Source organism: Bombina bombina, chromosome 1, assembly GCF_027579735.1.
Source record: "Bombina bombina isolate aBomBom1 chromosome 1, aBomBom1.pri, whole genome shotgun sequence".
In the NCBI taxonomy this organism is placed as follows: Eukaryota; Metazoa; Chordata; class Amphibia; order Anura; family Bombinatoridae; genus Bombina; species Bombina bombina.
This window is the reverse complement of record NC_069499.1, coordinates 1,146,144,435-1,146,164,780: the sequence shown is the minus strand read 5'-3', so window position 1 is coordinate 1,146,164,780 and position 20,346 is coordinate 1,146,144,435. Positions and strand designations below refer to the sequence as shown.

At 37.3% G+C, this 20,346-nt stretch overlaps 1 protein-coding gene across 2 annotated transcripts in view; it reads left to right on the top strand.

Moving 5' to 3' along the window:
* PLEKHH3 (pleckstrin homology, MyTH4 and FERM domain containing H3) overlaps positions 1–20,346 on the top strand; it is a 183,521-nt gene that overhangs the window by 142,336 nt on the left and 20,839 nt on the right. For both annotated transcript variants that reach the window (XM_053699361.1, XM_053699366.1), the window contains one exon: positions 7,560–7,751. In XM_053699361.1, coding sequence (XP_053555336.1) covers positions 7,560–7,751 — 192 coding nt within the window. The remainder of the gene's footprint in view (positions 1–7,559; positions 7,752–20,346) is intronic.

Sequence of the window (20,346 nt, the reverse complement as noted above, 5' to 3'; positions counted from 1 at the left end):
TGTAAATTTCAATTGTGACCTTTCTATCCCTTTAAGAGTTTATAATAAAAAACTGAAAAAAAAACAGACAACAAACAGACTGCAACAGAGAAAAACAAAGAACAAACAGATACTGCTGTAGATTCACTAAATTAAACATACATTTCAAATTCCTTTTAACCAATGTATTGCTGACTCATTACATTTTGAGAGCTCTTTGTGATGGAAAACTGTTGTAAAATGTCATTAATGATCTATTAAAGGGACATAAAACAAGTTGGGATAGAGACAACATAATTTGTGTAAGAATTTACCTGATAAATTCATTTCTTTCATATTGGCAAGAGTCCATGAGCTAGTGACATATGGGATATACAATCCTACCAGGAGGGGCAAAGTTTCCCAAACTATATGTCTATAAACACACCCCTCACCACACCCACAATTCAGTTTAACGAATAGCCAAGAAGTGGGGTGATAAAGAAAGGAGTAAAAAGCATCAACAAAGGAATTTGGAAATAATTGTGCTTTATACAAAAAAAATCATAACCACCATAAAAAGGGTGGGCCTCATGGACTCTTGCCAATATGAAAGAAATTAATTTATCAGGTAAATTCTTACACAAATTATGTTTTCTTTCATGTAATTGGCAAGAGTCCATGAGCTAGTGACGTATGGGATATCAATACCCAAGATGTGGAACTCCACTCAAGAGTCACTAAAGAGGGAGGGATAAAATAAATAACAGCCATTTTCCGCTGAAAAAATAATCCACAACCCAAAATAAAAGTTATTCTCATAATGAAAAGAAAAACTTAAAACATCAGCAGAAGAATCAAACTGAAACATCTGCCTGAAGAACTTTTCTACCAAAGACTGCTTCAGAAGAAGCAAATACATCAAAATGGTAGAATTTAGTAAATGTATGCAAAGAGGACCAAGTTGCTGCTTTGCAAATCTGATCAACTGACGCTTCATTCTTAAAAGCCCACAAAGTGGAGACTGATCTAGTAGAATGAGCTGTAATTCTCTGAGGCGGGGCCTGACCCGACTCCAAATAAACTTGATGAATCAAAAGCTTTAACCAAGAAGCCAAGGAAATAGCAGAGGCCTTCTGACCTTTCCTAGGACCAGAAAATATAACAAATAGACTAGAAGTCTTCCTGAAATCTTTAGTAGCTTCAACATAATATTTCAAAGCTCTCACCACATCTAAAGAATGTAAGGATCTTTCCAAAGAATTCTTAGGATTAGGACACAAGGAAGGGACAACAATTTCTCTACTAATATTGTTGGAATTCACAACTTTAGGTAAAAATTTAAATGAAGTCCCCAAAACCGCCTTATCTTGATGAAAAATCAGAAAAGTAGATTCACAATAAAGAGCAGATAGCTCAGAAACTCTTCTAGCAGAAGAGATGGCCAAAAGGAACAACACTTTCCAAGAAAGTAGTTTAATGTCCAAAGAATGCATAGGCTTAAACGGAGGAGCCTGTAATGCCTTCAAAACCAAATTAAGACTCCAAGGAGGAGAAATTGATTTAATGACGGGCTTAATACGAACTAAAGCCTGTACAAAACAGTGAATATCAGGAAGTTTAACAATCTTTCTGTGAAATAAAACTGAAAGAGCAGAGATTTGCCCCTTCAAGGAACTTGCAGACAAACCCTTATCCAAACCATCCTGAAGAAACTGTAAAATTCTAGGAATTCTAAAAGAATGCCAAGAGAATTTATGAAAAGAACACCATGAAATGTAGGTCTTCCAAACTCGATAATAAATCTTTCTAGAGACAGATTTACGAGCTTGTAACATAGTATTAATCACTGAGTCAGAGACACCTCTATGACTTAGTACTAAGCGTTCAATTTCCATACCTTCAAATTTAATGATTTGAGATCCTGATGGAAAAACGGACCTTGAGACAGTAGGTCCGGCCTTAACGGAAGTGGCCAAGGTTGGCAACTGAACATCCGAACAAGATCCGCATACCAAACCTGTGTGGCCATGCTGGAGCCACCAGCAACACAAACGATTGTTCCATGATGATTTTGGATATCACTCTTGGAAGAAGAACTAGAGGCGGGAAAATGTAAGCAGGATGATAACACCAAGGAAGTGTCAGCGCATCCACTGCTTCCACCTGAACATCCTTGGACCTGGACAGGTATCTGGGAAGTTTATTGTTTAGATGAGAGGCCATGAGATCTATCTCTGGAAGACCCCACATCTGAACAATCTGAGAAAACACATCTGGATGGAGAGACCACTCCCCTGGATGTAAAGTCTGACGGCTGAGATAAACCGCCTCCCAATTGTCTACACCTCGGATATGCACCGCAGAGATTAGACAGGAGCTGGATTCCACCCAAGCAAGTTTCCAAGATACTTCTTTCATAGGTTGGGGACTGTGAGTCGCACCCTGATGATTGACATATGCCACAGTTGTGATATTGTCTGTCTGAAAACAAATGAACGGTTCTCTCTTCAACAGAGGCCGAAACTGAAGAGTTCTGAGAATTGCACGGAGTTCTAAAATATTGATTGGTAATCTCGCCTCTTGAGATTTCCAAACCCCTTGTGCTTTTAGAGGTCCCCAGACAGCTCCCCAACTTGAAAGACTTGCGTCTGTAGTGATCACAGTCCAGGTTGGCTGAACAAAGGAAGCCCCTTGAACTAAACGCTGGTGATTTAACCACCACGTCAGAGAGTGTCGAACATTGAGATTTAAGGATATTAACTGTGATATCTTTGTATAATCCCTGCACCATTGATTCAGCATACAAAGCTGGAGAGGTCTCATGTGAAAACGAGCAAAAGGAATCGCGTCCGGTGCTGCAGTCATGAGGCCTAAAACTTCCATGCACATAGCCACTGAAGGGAATGACTGAGACTGAAGGTGCCGACAAGCTGCAACCAATTTCAACCGTCTCTTGTCTGTTATAGACAGAGTCATGGACACTGAATCTATCTGGAAACCTAAAAAGGTGACCCTTGTCTGAGGAATCAAGAAACGTTTTGGTAAATTGATCCTCCAACCATGTTTTTGAAGAAACAACACTAGTTGATTTGTGTGAAATTCTGCAGAACGTAAAGACTGAGCTAGTACCAAGATATCGTCCAAATAAGAAAACACCGCAATACCCTGCTCTCTGATTTCAGAGAGTAGGGCACCTAGAACATTTGAAAAGATTCTTGAGCTGTTGCTTGGCCAAATGGAAGAGCAACAAATTGGTAATGCTTGTCTAGAAAAGAGAATCTCAGGAACTGATAATGTTCTGGATGAATCGGAATATGAAGGTATGCATCCTGCAAGTCTATTGTAGACATATAATGTCCTTGCTGAACAAAAGGCAGAATAGTCCTTATATCTTGAAAGTTGGTACTCTTACATAATGATTCCAAAATTTTCAGATCCAGAACTGGTCTGAATGAATTTTCCTTCTTTGGGACAATGAATAGATTTGAATAAAACCCCAGACCTTGTTCCTGAAAAGGAACTGGCATGATTACCCCTGAAGACTCCATGTCTGAAACACACTTCAGGAAAGCCTGAGCTTTTACTGGATTTGCTGGGATACGTGAGGGAAAAAATCTTCTCACAGGAGGTCTTACTCTGAATCCTATTCGATACCCTTGAGAGACAATGCTCTGAATCCATTGATTTTAGACAGGATTTATCCAAAAATCCTTGAAAAACCTTAATCTGCCCCCTACCAGCTGAGCTGGAATGGGGGCCGCACCTTCATGCGGATTTAGGGGCTGACTTTGGTTTTTTAAAAGGCTTGGATTTATTCCAATTTGAGGAAGGCTTCCAATTGGAAACAGATTCCTTGGGGGAAGGATTAGATTTTTGTTCCTTATTTTGAAGAAAGGAACGAAAACGGTTAGACGCCTTAGATTTACCCTTAGGTTTTTTATCCTGAGGCAGAAAAATCCCCTTTCCTCCCGTAACAGTTGAAATAATAGAATCCAACTGAGAACCAAATAAATTATTAGCTTGGAAAGAAAGAGATAATAATCTAGACTTAGATGTCATATCAGCATTCCAAGATTTAAGTCATAAAGCTCTTCTAGCTAAAATAGCTAAAGACATGGATCTAACATCAATTTTGATAATATCAAAAATTGCATCACAAATAAAATGATTAGCATGTTGCAGTAAGGGAACAATGCTAGATATGTCAGAATCCAATTCATGTTGCACTAAATTCTCCAACCAAAAAGTTGATGCAGCCGCAACATCAGCCAAAGAAATTGCAGGCCTGAGAAGATGACCTGAATATAAATAGGCTTTCCTTAGATAGGATTCAAGTTTCCTATCTTAAGGATCTTTAAAAGAAGTACTATCTTCCATAGAAATAGTGGTACGTTTAGCAAGAGTAGAAATAGCCCCATCAACTTTGGGGATCTTTTCCCAAAACTGTATAGAAATTGCTGGTAAAGGATACAATTTTTTAAACCTTGAAGAAGGAATAAAAGGAGTACCTGGCTTATTCCATTCCTTAGCAATCATATCAGAAATAGCATCAGGAATAGGAAAAACCTCTGGAGTAACCACAGGAGGTTTAAAAACAGCATTTAAACGTTTACTAGTCTTAATGTCAAGAGGATTAGCTTCCTCAATATCCAAAGTAATTAACACTTCTTTTAAAAAAGAACGAATATACTCTATTTTAAACAAATAAGTAGATTTGTCAGTGTCAATATCTGAGGAGGGATCTTCTGAATCAGATAGATCCTCATCAGAGGAGGATAAATCATTATGTTGTCGGTCATTTGAAATTTCATCAACTTTATGAGAAGTTTTAAAAGACCTTTTACGTTTATTAGAAGGCGGAAATACAGACAAAGCCTTCTGAATAGAATCAGTAACAAATTCTTTAAAATTCATAGGTATATCATGTACAATAGATGTTGAAGGAACTGCAACTGGCAACGCACTATTATTGATGGATACATTCTCTGCCTGTAAAAGTTTATCATGACAACTATTATAAATGACATTCGGAGATATAATTTCCACAATCTTACAACAAATGCACTTAGCTTTGGTAGAACCGGTGTCAGGCAGCAAAGTTCCAACAGATACTTCTGAGGCAGGATCAGATTGAGACATCTTGCAAAATGTAAAAGAAAAAACAACATATAAAGCAAAATTATCAATTTCCTTATATGACAGTTTCAGGAATGGGAAAAAATGCAAACAGCATAGCCCTCTGACATAAAAAAAAGGCAAGAGGCAAACAGCAATGGGGTATAAAACTAATGAAAAATTTGGAAACAAAATCCGGAAATGACACACTTGCGTCACTAACGACGCAACCGTGTGTAAGGCTTCTGCGTCAACTACGACCCCGGAAATAACAAACTTGCATCGACGGACGTACTTTTCGCGCCAAAAAATTATTGCGCCAAGAAAGTCTAGCATTTGGCGCACCCGCGGGCCCAATGCTACCGCAATTTGTAAGAAAAAAGTAGTCAATTTGAAAAAAAATGACTAAACCCCAGGTAAGAGAAAAAAAAATATTTTTTAATATGTTTATTTCCCAAATATGAAACTGACAGTCTGCACAAGGAAATGCATGATAAAGGCCTATCGGGCTGAAACGCGTAGATTTGCTCGTCTGCATATAACTTCTACTCTGATTCAAGTGGTTACAGTAGGTACGGTGCAATATCCCTCTCACAATACACAGAGGCTGATATATGCTTAATTAACCGGCCCATGATCTGCCTACCGCTTGTGTCCACCTTATGATTACCGCAATACATCTGGGGTTTGAAGCACACTCCCGACTCTGATACTGTAAGGGTAATAGGACTCGTTTGGTACAGCTGTCAAACAAAGCATCAGAAACCAGCTAATACCTTCGGTCCCAGGACCTACCCTTACATCTGCCACTGTGGCCATTACCCTAGGACGCTACAGGATCACTCACAGCAAGCACTGAAGGATTACAATTACCAGCGTGCTCTCTACATTAATACTTGCTCTACTTACACCAGGAGAATCACTCTGCACAAAGTCACGGGACTTAATAAAAACAACGGACAACTCCACACATAGCAGAGACGGTAATTTAATGTGCCCTATATGAGAACATTTGTGAATTATCCAATACGGACACATTTGAAGTTTAGGCTGCCAAAATACTTAGCAAGCTAACTTTTTCTCTTGCCATTTTTATCTTTTGCCAATATTACTTGAAATCAACACCCATTGTTTATGTATTTTATGTTTATGTCCTTTTATTATACTGTTTTAATCAGTGCCGGCACTATTGTTATATGATTATACGATTATTGTATAATAAATTTTTAAAGATTCACATAGTTATTATCTTTTTTAGACATATATCTTTTATACATCACCATATTAGTATAGATATACCATATACAAATTGAGCTCTGTGCTTTCATTAGCGCTACCCTGCACCTTTTTTTTTTCCAAGGAAATGCATGAACCTGACTCATGGCAGATATAAGTACAATACATATATTTAGAACTTTATATAAATGCATAAAGTGCCAGACCATAGCTGGGGTGTCTTAAGTAATAAAAAACATACTTACCAAAAAAGACACCCATCCACATATAGCAGATAGTCAAACCAGTACTGAAACAGTTATCAGTAGAGGTAATGGTATATGAGAGTATATCGTCGATCTGAAAAGGGAGGTAGGAGATGAATCCCTACGATCGATAACAGAGAACCTATGAAATAGACCCCGTTAGGAAAATCGTTGCATTCAATAGGTGCTACTCTCTTCACGTCCCTGTGACATTTGCTGTACTTCAAAAAGCTGAGAAGCGCATGTCAACATAGAAATCTTAGCACAAACTTACTTTACCACTTCCATAGGAGGCAAAGTTTGTAAAAACTGAATTGTGGGTGTGGTGAGGGGTGTATTTATAGGCATTTTGAGGTTTGGGAAACTTTTCCCCTCCTGGTAGGATTGTATATCCCATACGTCACTAGCTCATGGACTCTTGCCAATTACATGAAAGAAAATTTATTTAACTACTTTACCTGCAAATTTATACTGCAGTGCCTCGCCATTAATCCTTTCTTTTTAGTTTCTGAATTGAAAAGCTCTAACTCCCCACACACATTTCCGTCTATGGTTGTTTATATATATATATATATATATATATATATATATATATATATATATATATATATATATATACACACATATATTGTTGTTGTTTTGGTAGAATGCAAAAATGCATAGGGATTATCTGCTGGAGCATGCCAAGAAGCTGTGAACTCAGTTGACATATAATGCCTGTGTCTAAACACTGATAAGGGGGGTGGAGTTGGCTGCTCCAGGCAGCTTAGCTATGTAATTCATTTAGCTTATTATTGAAAATTATTCAATTATATAATTTTTAAACAATTTTTTATGCAAACTATTTTTAATTAATTAGCCCTTTTAGGATATGCACAGATCTCAACCTGTTTTATGTCCCTTTAAGTAATTGTTTAGCAGAAGTGCCTAAGACAGACACAGTGAAGGGGCATATCAATAAAATAGGTTTCACAAATTGCTTACCTTTGCTTTCTTACCTAGAGTTCAACTGGGTGCTTTTTCCAGCGTCTGTGGTTGGGAGTCAGCGCTTCCTCACTTAGTTTGTACAAACAAGGGGAAGTTGAACCATTCGAAAATGTACTGTACAGTCAAATATCGTCCTTCGGCATCTCAGACAGCTCAACATTTAAATTATCCGTGGGGGAGAAGGATATGTTGTTTGAAACTTCTAAGGTAAGTTGAAAGGTGAAGGGGTAAAAGATTTGGCTGTATTCCTGCTAAAAATGATTAAATCAACAAGTAGAATAGAAGAAAGAGTAGCATAAAAATTCCAAGTGAATAAATAATAAGAGTTACATTTCTTATCTGTATTCAACTCTGAATAGCTGTATTAGTAACACACTGAGCTTCTAGGAGTCATTTTCTTGTTAAACGAACAGTAAACACCTTGAGATTTTATATAAAGAGCAAGATTATGAGTGGAGTGCTAACTGTTATGCACAAGCTCTAAGGGGTTTATTGTGGGTGTTAGCACTTGTCAAGTTTACTGCTGGTATTACGAGTTGAAAATAAATGCGATCATTTGAGCACAACCACGATTTAAAGGGACACTGAACCCCAAAAAATATTTTGTGATTCAGATAGAGCATGCAATTTTAAGCAACTTTCTAATTTACTCCTATTATCAATTTTTTTTGTTCTCTTGCTATCTTTATTTGAAAAAGAAGGCATCTAAGCTAAGGAGGCAGCCAATTTTTGGTTCAGGACTCTGGATAGCACTTGTTCATTAGTGGATGAATTTATCCACCAATCAGCAAGAACAACCCAGGTTGTTCAGCAAAAATGGGCCAGCATCTAAACTTACATTCTTGTTTTTCAAATAAAGATACCAAGAGAATGAAGAAAATTTGATAATAGGAGTAAATTAGAAAGTTGCTTAAAATTGCATGCTCTATCTGAATCAATAAAGAAAAAAAATTGGGTTCAGTGTCCCTTTAAGCTACAATGATTACTGTGTTTACTGGGACCGGCCAACGCTGCTTTTTAATGCCCGCTGGTATTACGAGTCTTGCAGGTACAGGTGTACCGCTCACTTTTTTGGCCATACTTGGAAATACCGCAAATCCACTTACGTCAATTGCGTATCCTATTTTTTCAATGGGACTTGCATAGTGCCGGTATTACGAGTCTGACCAAAAGTGAGCGGTAGACCCTCTTCCTGCCAAGACTGATTCCGCATTTTAAAGTCAGTAGTTAAGAGTTTTACACTACAATGCCGTAGCATAAAACTCTTAACTAAAGTGCTAAAAAGTACACTAACACCCATAAACTACCTATTAACCCCTAAACCGAGGCCCCCCACGTCGCAAACAATAAAATAAATATTTTAACCCCTACTCTGCCGAATCGGACATCGCTGCCACTATAATGAATATATTAACCCCTAAACTGCCGCACTCCCGCATCGCAAACACTAGTTAAATAGTATTAACCCCTAATCTGCCGTCCCTAACATTGCCGACACCTACCTACATTTATTAACCCCTAATCTGCCGCACCCAACGTCGCCACCACTATAATAAAGTTATTAACCCCTAAACCTAAGTCTAACCCTAACACCCCCTAACTTAAATATAATTTAAATAAATCTAAAAAAATTACTACAATTACTTAAATTATTCCTATTTAAAACTAAATACTTACCTATAAAATAAACCCTAAGCTAGCTACAATATAACTAATAGTTACATTTTAGCTATCTTACGGCTAGATTTAGAGTTTGGCGGTAGCCGTGAAAACCAGCGTTAGAGGCTCCTAACGCTGGTTTTAGGCTACCGCCGGTATTTGGAGTCAGTGATTAAAGGGTCTAACGCTCACTTTTCAGCCGCGACTTTTCCATACCGCAGATCCCCCTACGCCATTTGCGTATCCTATCTTTTCAATGGGATCTTTCTAACGCCGGTATTTAGAGTCGTTTCTGAAGTGAGCGTTAGAGCTCTAACGACAAAACTCCAGCCGCCTGAAAAAAGCAGGAGTTAAGAGCTTTCTGGGCTAACGCCGGTTCATAAAGCTCTTAACTACTGTACCCTAAAGTACACTAACACCCATAAACTACCTATGTACCCCTAAACCGAGGTCCCCCCACATCGCCGCCACTCGATTAAAAATTTTTAACCCCTAATCTGCCGACCGCCACCTACGTTATACTTATGTACCCCTAATCTGCTGCCCCTAACCCCGCCGAGCCCTGTATTACATTTATTAACCCCTAACCTGCCCCCCACAACGTCGCCGCCAGCTACTTACAATAATTAACCCCTAATCTGCCGACCGCAAAGCGCCGCCACCTACGTTATCCTTATGTACCCCTAATCTGCTGCCCCTAACACCGCCGACCCCTATATTATATTTATTAACCCCTAATCTGCCCCCCTCAACGTCGCCGACACCTGCCTACACTTATTAACCCCTAATCTGCCGAGCGGACCTGAGCGCTACTATAATAAAGTAATTAACCCCTAATCCGCCTCACTAACCCTATCATAAATAGTATTAACCCCTAATCTGCCCTCCCTAACATCGCCGACACCTACCTTCAATTATTAACCCCTAATCTGACGACCGGAGCTCATCGCTACTATAATAAATGGATTAACCCCTAAAGCTAAGTCTAACCCTAACACTAACACCCCCCTAACTTAAATATAATTTAAATCTAACGAAATTAATTAACTCTTATTAAATAAATTATTCCTATTTAAAGATAAATACTTACCTGTAAAATAAACCCTAATATAGCTACAATATAAATTATAATTATATTGTAGCTATTTTAGGATTTATATTTATTTTACAGGCAACTTTGTAATTATTTTAACCAGGTACAATAGCTATTAAATAGTTAAGAACTATTTAATAGTTACCTAGTTAAAATAATAACAAAATTACCTGTAAAATAAGTCCTAACCTAAGTTATAATTAAACCTAACACTACCCTATCAATAAATTAATTAAATAAACTACCTACAATTACCTACAATTAACCTAACACTACACTATCAATAAATAAATTAAATACAATTGCTACAAATAACTACAATTACATAAACTAACTAAAGTACAAAAAATAAAAAAGAACTAAGTTACAAAAAATAAAAAAATATTTACCAACATTAGAAAAATATTACAACAATTTTAAACTAATTACACCTACTCTAAGCCCCCTAATAAAATAACAAAGACCCCCAAAATAAAAAATTCCCTACCCTATTCTAAATTAATAAATGTAAAAGCTCTTTTACCTTACCAGCCCTGAACAGGGCCCTTTGCGGGGCATGCCCCAAGAAAATCAGCTCTTTTGCCTGTAAAAAAAAACATACAATACCCCCCCCCCCAACATTACAACCCACCACCCACATACCCCTAATCTAACCCAAACCCCCCTTAAATAAACCTAACACTAAGCCCCTGAAGATCTTCCTACCTTGTCTTCACCATCCAGGTATCACCGATCCGTCCTGGCATCCGGTGCTGAAGAGGTGCTGAAGAGGTCCAGAAGAGGGTCCAAAGTCTTCCTCCTATCCGGCAAGAAGAGGACATCCGGACCGGCAAACATCTTCTCCAAGCGGCATCTTCGATCTTCTTCCATCCGGTGCGGAGCGGGTCCATCTTGAAGCAGCCGACGCGGATCCATCCTCTTCTTCCGTTGTCTCCCGACGAATGACGGTTCCTACCTTAATTCCGATTGGCTGATAGAATCCTATCAGCCAATCGGAATTCGAGGGACGCCATCTTGGATGACGTCCCTTAAAGGAACCGTCATTCGTCGGGAGACAACGGAAGAAGAGGATGGATCCGCGTCGGCTACTTCAAGATGGACCCGCTCCGCACCGGATGGAAGAAGATCGAAGATGCCGCTTGGAGAAGATGTTTGCCAGTCCGGATGTCCTCTTCTTGCCGGATAGGAGGAAGACTTTGGACCCTCTTCTGGACCTCTTCAGCACCGGATGCCAGGACGGATCGGTGATACCTGGATGGTGAAGACAAGGTAGGAAGATCTTCAGGGGCTTAGTGTTAGGTTTATTTAAGGGGGGTTTGGGTTAGATTAGGGGTATGTGGGTGGTGGGTTGTAATGTTGGGGGGGGGGGTATTGTATGTTTTTTTTTACAGGCAAAAGAGCTGATTTTCTTGGGGCATGCCCCGCAAAGGGCCCTGTTCAGGGCTGGTAAGGTAAAAGAGCTTTTACATTTATTAATTTAGAATAGGGTAGGGAATTTTTTATTTTGGGGGTCTTTGTTATTTTATTAGGGGGCTTAGATTAGGTGTAATTAGTTTAAAATTGTTGTAATATTTTTCTAATGTTGGTAAATATTTTTTTATTTTTTGTAACTTAGTTCTTTTTTATTTTTTGTACTTTAGTTAGTTTATGTAATTGTAGTTATTTGTAGCAATTGTATTTAATTTATTTATTGAAAGTGTAGTGTTAGGTTAATTGTAGGTAATTGTAGGTAGTTTATTTAATTAATTTATTGATAGGGTAGTGTTAGGTTTAATGATAACTTAGGTTAGGACTTATTTTACAGGTAATTTTGTTATTATTTTAACTAGGTAACTATTAAATAGTTCTTAACTATTTAATAGCTATTGTACCTGGTTAAAATAATTACAAAGTTGCCTGTAAAATAAATATAAATCCTAAAATAGCTACAATATAATTATAATTTATATTGTAGCTATATTAGGGTTTATTTTACAGGTAAGTATTTAGCTTTAAATAGGAATAAGTTATTTAATAAGAGTTAATTAATTTCGTAACATTTAAATTATATTTAAGTTAGGGGGGTGTTAGTGTTAGGGTTAGACTTAGCTTTAGGGGTTAATACATTTATTAGAATAGCGATGAGCTCCGGTCGGCAGATTAGGGGTTAATAATTGAAGTTAGGTGTCGGCGATGTTAGGGAGGGCAGATTAGGGGTTAATACTATTTATGATAGGGTTAGTGAGGCGGATTAGGGGTTAATTACTTTATTATAGTAGCGCTCAGGTCTGCTCGGCAGATTAGGGGTTAATAAGTGTAGGTAGGTGTCGGCGACGTTGTGGGGGGCAGGTTAGGGGTTAATAAATATAATATAGGGGTCGGCGGTGTTAGGGGCAGCAGATTAGGGGTACATAGGGATAACGTAGGTTGCGGCAGTGTACGGAGCGGCAGATTAGGGGTTAATAATAATATGCAGGGGTCAGCGATAGCGGGGGCGGCAGATTAGGGGTTAATAAGTGTAAGGTTAGGGGTGTTTAGACTCGGGGTTCATGTTAGAGTGTTAGGTGCAGACGTAGGAAGTGTTTCCCCATAGGAAACAATGGGGCTGCGTTAGGAGCTGAACGCTGCTTTTTTGCAGGTGTTAGGTTTTTTGACAGCTCAAACAGCCCCATTGTTTCCTATGGGAGAATCGTGCACGAGCACGTTTTTGAGGCTGGCCGCGTCCGTAAGCAACTCTGGTATCGAGAGTTGCATTTGCGGTAAAAATGCTCTACGCTCCTTTTTTGGAGCCTAACGCAGCATTTTATTGAACTCTCGATACCAGAGTTAATTTTATGGTGCGGCCAGAAAAAAGCCCGCGGAGCGTTAACAGCCCTTCTACCGCCAAACTCCAAATCTAGGCCTTAGGGTTTATTTTTATTTTACAGGCAACTTTGTATTTATTTTAACTAGGTACAATAGTTATTAAATAGTTATTAACTATTTAATAACTACCTAGTTTAAATAAAGACAAATTTACCTGTAAAATAAAACCTAACCTAAGTTACAATTACACCTAACACTACACTATAATTAAATAAATGAACTAAACTAAATACAATTAATTACAATTTTAAAAAATTATCTATAGTACGAAACCCCCCCCCACTAAATTACAGAAAATAATAAAATAATTACAAGATTTTTTAAACTAATTACACCTACTCTAATCCCCCTAACAAAATAAAAAAGCCCCCCAAAATAAAAAAAAGCCCTACCCTACACTAAATTACAAATAGCCCTTAAAAGGGCCTTTTGCGGGGCATTGCCCCAAAGTAATCAGCTCTTTTACCTGTAAAAAAAAAGTACAAATACCCCCCAACATTAAAACCCACCACCCACACAACCAACCCTACTCTAAAACCCACCCAATCCCCCCTTAAAAAAAACTAACACTAACCCCTTGAAGATCACCTTATTGTGAGACGTCTTCACCCAACCGGGCAGAAATGGACCTCCAGACGGGCAGAAGTCTTTACCCAACCGGGCAGAAGTGGACCTCCAGACGGGCAGAAGTCTTCATCCAGACGGCGTCTTCTGTCTTCATCCAGACGGCGTCTTCTGTCTTCATCCATCCGGCATGGAGCGGGTCCATCTTCAAGACATCCGACACGGAGCATCCTCTTGTAACGACATCCGACGACTGAATGAAGGTTCCTTTAAATGACGTCATTCAAGATGGCGTCCCTTCGATTCCAATTGGCTGATAGAATTCTATTAGCCAATCGGAATTATGGTAGAAAAAATCCTATTGGCTGATGCAATCAGCCAATAGGATTGAAGTTCAGTCCTATTGGCTGATCCAATCAGCCAGTAGGATTGAGCTGGCATTCTATTGGCTGTTCCAATCAGCCAATAGAATGCCAGTTCAATCCAATTGGCTGATTGCATCAGCCAATAGGATTTTTTTCTACCTTAATTCCGATTGGCTGATAGAATTCTATCAGCCAATCGGAATTGAAGGGACGCCATCTTGGATGACGTCATTTAAAGGAACTTTCAATCAGTCTTAGGATGTCGTTAGAAGAGGATGCTCTGCGTCGGATGTCTTGAAGATGGACCCGCTCCGCGCCGGATGGATGAAGATAGAAGATGCCGTCTGGATGAAGACCTGCCCATCTGGAGGTCCACTTCTGCCCGGTTGGGTGAAGACTTCTGCCCGTCTGGAGGTCCACTTCTGCCCGGTTGGGTGAAGACTTCTGCCCGTCTGGAGGTCCACTTCTGCCCGGATGGGTGAAGACGTCTCACGGTAAGGTGATCTTCAAGGGGTTAGTGTTAGGTTTTTTTAAGGGGAGATTGGGTGGGTTTTAGAGTAGGGTTGGTTGTCTGGGTGGTGGGTTTTAATGTTGGGGGGTATTTGTACTTTTTTTTTACAGGTAAAAGAGCTGATTACTTTGGGGCAATGCCCAGCAAAAGGCCCTTTTAAGGGCTATTTGTAATTTAGTGTAGGGTAGGGCTTTTTTTATTTTGGGGGGCTTTCTTATTTTGTTAGGGGGATTAGAGTAGGTGTATTTAGTTTAAAAAATCTTGTAATTATTTTATTATGTTATGCAATTTAGTGTTTGTTTTTTCGTACTTTAGATAATTTTTTTAAATTGTAATTAATTGTATTTAGTTTAGTTAATTTATTTAATTATAGTGTAGTGTTAGGTGTAATTGTAACTCATGTTAGGTTTTATTTTACAGGTAAATTTGTCTTTATTTTAACTAGGTAGTTATTAAATTGTTAATAACTATTTAATAACTATTGTACCTAGTTAAAATAAATACAAAGTTGCCAGTAAAATAAAAATAAACCCTAAGCTAGATACAATGTAACTATTAGTTATATTGTAGCTAGCTTATGGTTTATTTTATAGGTAAATATTTAGTTTTAAATAGGAATAATTTAGGTAATTGTAGTAATTTTATTTAGATTTATTAAAATTATATTTCAGTTAGGGGGGGTTAGGGTTTAGGGGTTAATATGTTTATTATAGTGGCGGCGACGTTGGGGGCGGCAGATTAGGGGTTAATAAATATAATGTAGGTGTCGGCGATGTTGGGGGCAGCAGATTAGGGGTTCATAAGTATAATGTAGGTGGCTGCGGTGTCAGGGTCGGCAGATTAGGGGTTAATAAGTGTAAGATTAGGGGTGTTTAGACTCGGGGTTCATGTTAGGGTGTTAGGTGTAGACATAAAATGTGTTTCCCCATAGGAATCAATGGGGCTGCGTTAGGAGCTGAACGCTGCTTTTTTGCAGGTGTTAGGTTTTTTTTCAGCCGGCTCTACACTATTCCTATGGGGAAATCGTGCACGAGCATGTTACACCAGCTTACCGCTGACTTAAGCAGTGCTGGTATTGAGGTGAGATGTGGAGCAAAATTTTGCTCTTCGCTCACTTTTTTGCGGCTAACGCCGGGTTTGTAAAAACCTGTAATTCCAGCGTTGTCTGTAAGTGAGCGGTGAGCATAAACTGCTCGTTAGCACCTCACCCCTGTTAACGCAAAACTCGTAATCTAGGTGATTGTGCTTTAACATAGACATACATACATACATATACATGTCTAAAATGGATATGCATGTATATATATGCCTATATAAGTGTACACATGTATTTATGTATTTATATGTGTATATATGTATTCACAAACATATAAACACATAAATACATATGTACACACATAAGACATATATATAAGCACATTCAAATTTAATAAAGTGTTATACTGTGGTAAATATTTCACATTCCAATGTTCTGCACATAGCAGAATATTTTCTATGTATTTCAGAAATATATATTGCCATATATATCTGTGTGTATATATATATATATATATATATATATATATATATATATATATATATATATACAATATATACATTATAAAAGAACAAAGTAACTCTTAGTCCAGTACAATGGGATAGACAAAATTATAAATCAGGATTAGAGTCTACCCTAAGAACACAGGCGGACAGCAGATACAATTCAAATAGTTTATCAACAATCAAAGTATAGCACCAAAAGTATACAAAATATACAAATCATATGTGGCAAATATGATTTGTATATTTTGTATACTTTTGGTGCTATACTTTTATTGTTGATAAACTATTTGAATTGTGTCTGCTGTCCGCCTGTGTTCTTAGGGTAGGCTCTAATCCTGATTTATAATTTTGTCTATCCCATTGTGCTGGACTAAGAGTTACTTTGTTCTTATATAATGTATCAATTTATTTAACTCTCCGTGCACAGGTAGAGGGTGTGAATTGGGGGGTCTCCCCATATTCCGTTTACCTTTGGGGGCACTGTATATTGAATGTAGTGCTGTTATATTTTTTATTTTTTTTAATACTTTATTTAATTTTTGACAGAAAGAAAAAAGTAACAGTAGAGCACATTCGCTCATGTTTGTGCACCGCGCAGGGTAAATCAAGATACATACATGATAAAGAAATAATCTGTTGTCAGTACATCATACAGAGCATATAATCTTGTTTACATGCATACTTATCCAAGCATTCAAAAATAAAACTATGTCTATACTGCGACTTTTCTGGTGCGTTAAACATATAAAGAGAGAGAAGAAAAGAGAAAAAAATAAAAAAAATAAATAAAAAGGTTTTACCTCTCCCCGGCTATAAGCTTTCAGTACCATGCCACTGGGAACACTTCTCTCAGAATTAGGCCTTCAAAATAATCTGTTTTATGAAACTCTTTAGTAAGATTATACTGTATGGTGAGAGGATATGCCTGGATAATTTTGATCCATTTATTAAAGAATCTTTGAATTTGTTTGCTATATAATTTTGAGATATTATACTGTTCAAAAATAATCTGTTGTTTTACAGCTTCCAGAAATATAGTGAAAGAGGGGGGTTTCCTATGTTTCCAACTTTTTAATAATAGATTGCGGACAATTAATATAATCGTATTAATCAGGTCAGCATTATGACCTCCTACACTTAGGAAAAAAATCATTTTTGGGTCAGAAATAGAATACTCCGAGTCCAGTTTATTTAGCCAAAAATTAACTTTCTGACAAAATTGCCACACTTTCGGGCAATACCAAAAACAATGTAACAAATCTGCCCAAGGCAAAGAACATTTATAGCAAAGGCCCATGCTATCCTGTGACCACCGAGCCAATCTTTTCGGTGAAATATATGCATTATTCAGTAGTTTTAGGTGAGATTTGTGCCAGGAGAAACGAAGGGGCGCTTCCACCAGCCATTTAATACTCTTTTTAATCAAATCATGATTAATTCCTTCAAAGTATCTCGACCAGTGTGAGATATATTGATCAGAATGTAATTGACCCTGCTTAGCCAGTAAGATATTGTATAAGAGCGAAATAGAGTGTTTTCCTTGTTTATATAGCTTTATATACCCTCCAATTTCTGCAAAACATTCCGACCAATTTCCCAGCTGTAGTTTCTTATTTAAAAAATTACGTATCTGTAAATAGGCAAAGAAATGTTTGTTGGAAAGATTAAATTCATTGACAATGCTTTCAAAAGTTCTTATATTAGCTTGCTCATCTAAGAGCTGCACTATTTTACAAAGTCCTTTATTATCCCATTCTCTAAATGGCTTACAAAAACACCCAGGTAGAAACTCAGGATTTCCTCTAATCAATAGAAAAGATGCTATATGAAAATTGATCTTAAGCCGGGAGCATAGAAGTTGCCACGCTTTAACTACATTATAGATACTGGTACACATTTTTATACTGTTTGGTAGTTGCACACTGGCGCAGTGTAAGATTGTTTTACAAGAAAACAGGTATATAATAGTCTCTTCTAAACTTATATTCGTCAGTACCTTGCCAGTATGCAGCCAGTCTATCCCATAACGTGCCAGGATAGCTAAATTATATGACTTGATGTCGGGGAAAGCTAAACCGCCATGCTCCTTCTGTTGAGATAGCTTTTTAATCGAAATCATCTGTCTTGACTTATTCCAAAGAAACTTAGCACAGGCCTGTTTAAATATTTTAATATCTTTTGCTTTGATAAATAAAGGGAGATTATTCATTACAAATAATATCTGTGGGAACAGAATATTTTTTATCATTGTAATTTTAGCTGATAGAGAAATTGGAAGTAATGCCCAACGTTGTAATTTGGCTTTAATATTCGTAAAGAAAGGGGTAAAATTAAGTCTGTACCAGCTGTTTGGGTCTCTGTGTAATATAATCCCAAGATATCTGAAACTCTCGACCTCTTTTAGGTCATATTGAATCCTACTATCCTTGTTTTTATATATCCATAAGATCTCAGATTTAACTGTGTTTACCTTATAGCCTGAGATTCTGCTAAATAATTCTAAAGCACCAAATGCTATGGGAATATTTTTGTGTGTATGTTTAAAATATAATAGTAAATAAACTGCATAGAGTGACAAAACTAATTTCTGTTCTCCAATATTTATCCCCTCAAGTTCTTGGCGTAAATAAATTGCTAAGGGTTCAATGGCCAGATTAAATAAAAGGGGGGAAAGTGGACAGCCCTGACGGGTACCTTTCTCCATTTAAAAAAAAGAAGTTTGGGTATTATTGATCTCTATAGAGGAAATCGGATAATTGTATATAGTTTTAATAAATTCTATCAAATTTCCTGAGAAACCAAATTTTGTCAGGGCCACATATAAGTGTTCCCATATTATGGAGTCAAATGCCTTCTCCACGTCAATCATAACCATAGCAATATCATCTTGGTATGTTATTTTCTCCTTATTAATTTTATTCCAAAAATATTCTATTAGCATATATGCCTTTCTAATACCTATTGACCTATTGCACATGAAACCCGCTTGATCTTGATGGATAATTTCTTGAAGTACTTCCTTAAGGCGATTCGCTATTATAGATGTTAACAATTTGTAATCTATATTCAGACCCTAAGTCTGTTAAATTACATTTTTTATATATATATATATATATATATATATATATATATATATATATATATATATATATATATATATATATATATATATATATATATATAAAATCATGTGTATATATATATATATATATATATATATGTGTGTAGATATATATTGTACAAAAAAACACATCAGATATATGTAGAATTATTTATTTATGAATAAATAGAACAAATTCTGTTATGTGAAGAACATTGGAATATGAAATATTAATAATTTCATTTCGGATTTGCGCACATGAGAGTGTTATTTTTTTTAAAAAACTTTTTTTTCTCCATTGACTTCTATGGTGCATTAATTAGAGCTCCACTTGTAATCTTGCCCATTGTCAATGCACTACAGAAAAACCTGAAATCCTTTTCACCATATTATTACTAATAATCACCTAAATTGCAAGTTTTGCGCTATAGAGGGTGTGAAACGAACGCAACAAAAGTTGCGTTATTTCACCCTCCATAGTGCTGCCATTACGAGTTTTAGAAAAACCAGCTTGTGCATGCGATATGGTTGCGTTGAGCTCCATATCGCACAAAATACAAGCGCTGCTTTGACGTGCTCGTGCACGCTTTCCCCATAGACATCAATTGGGAGAGTGTTAGAAAAAACCTGACACCTGCAATCGCGGAATGAAAAGCTCTGTAACGCAGCCCCATTGATGTCTATGGGGAAAAAAAAGTTACGTTTAAACCTAACACCCTAACATAAACCCCAGGTCTAAACACCCCTAATCCGCTGCCCCGATATTGCCACCACCGAAATAAATCTATTAGCCCCTAATCTGCCACTCCCGATATCGCTGCCACTATAATAAAGTTAACCCCTATTCTCCCGCACCCCAACATGGCCCACACTATAATAAAGATATTAACCCCTATTCCGCCGTTCCCCAACATTGCCTGCTACTAAATAAAGTTATTAACCCCTAAACCTCTAGCCTCCCACATCACTACCACTAAATAACGCCTAAACCGCCAGCCCCCCAATTCGCAAGCTAGCTTAGGTTTTATTTTTATTTAACAGGTAAGTTATTTATTTTAACTAGGTAGACTAGTTAGTAAATAGTTATTAACTATTTACTAACTACCTAGTTAAAATAAATACAA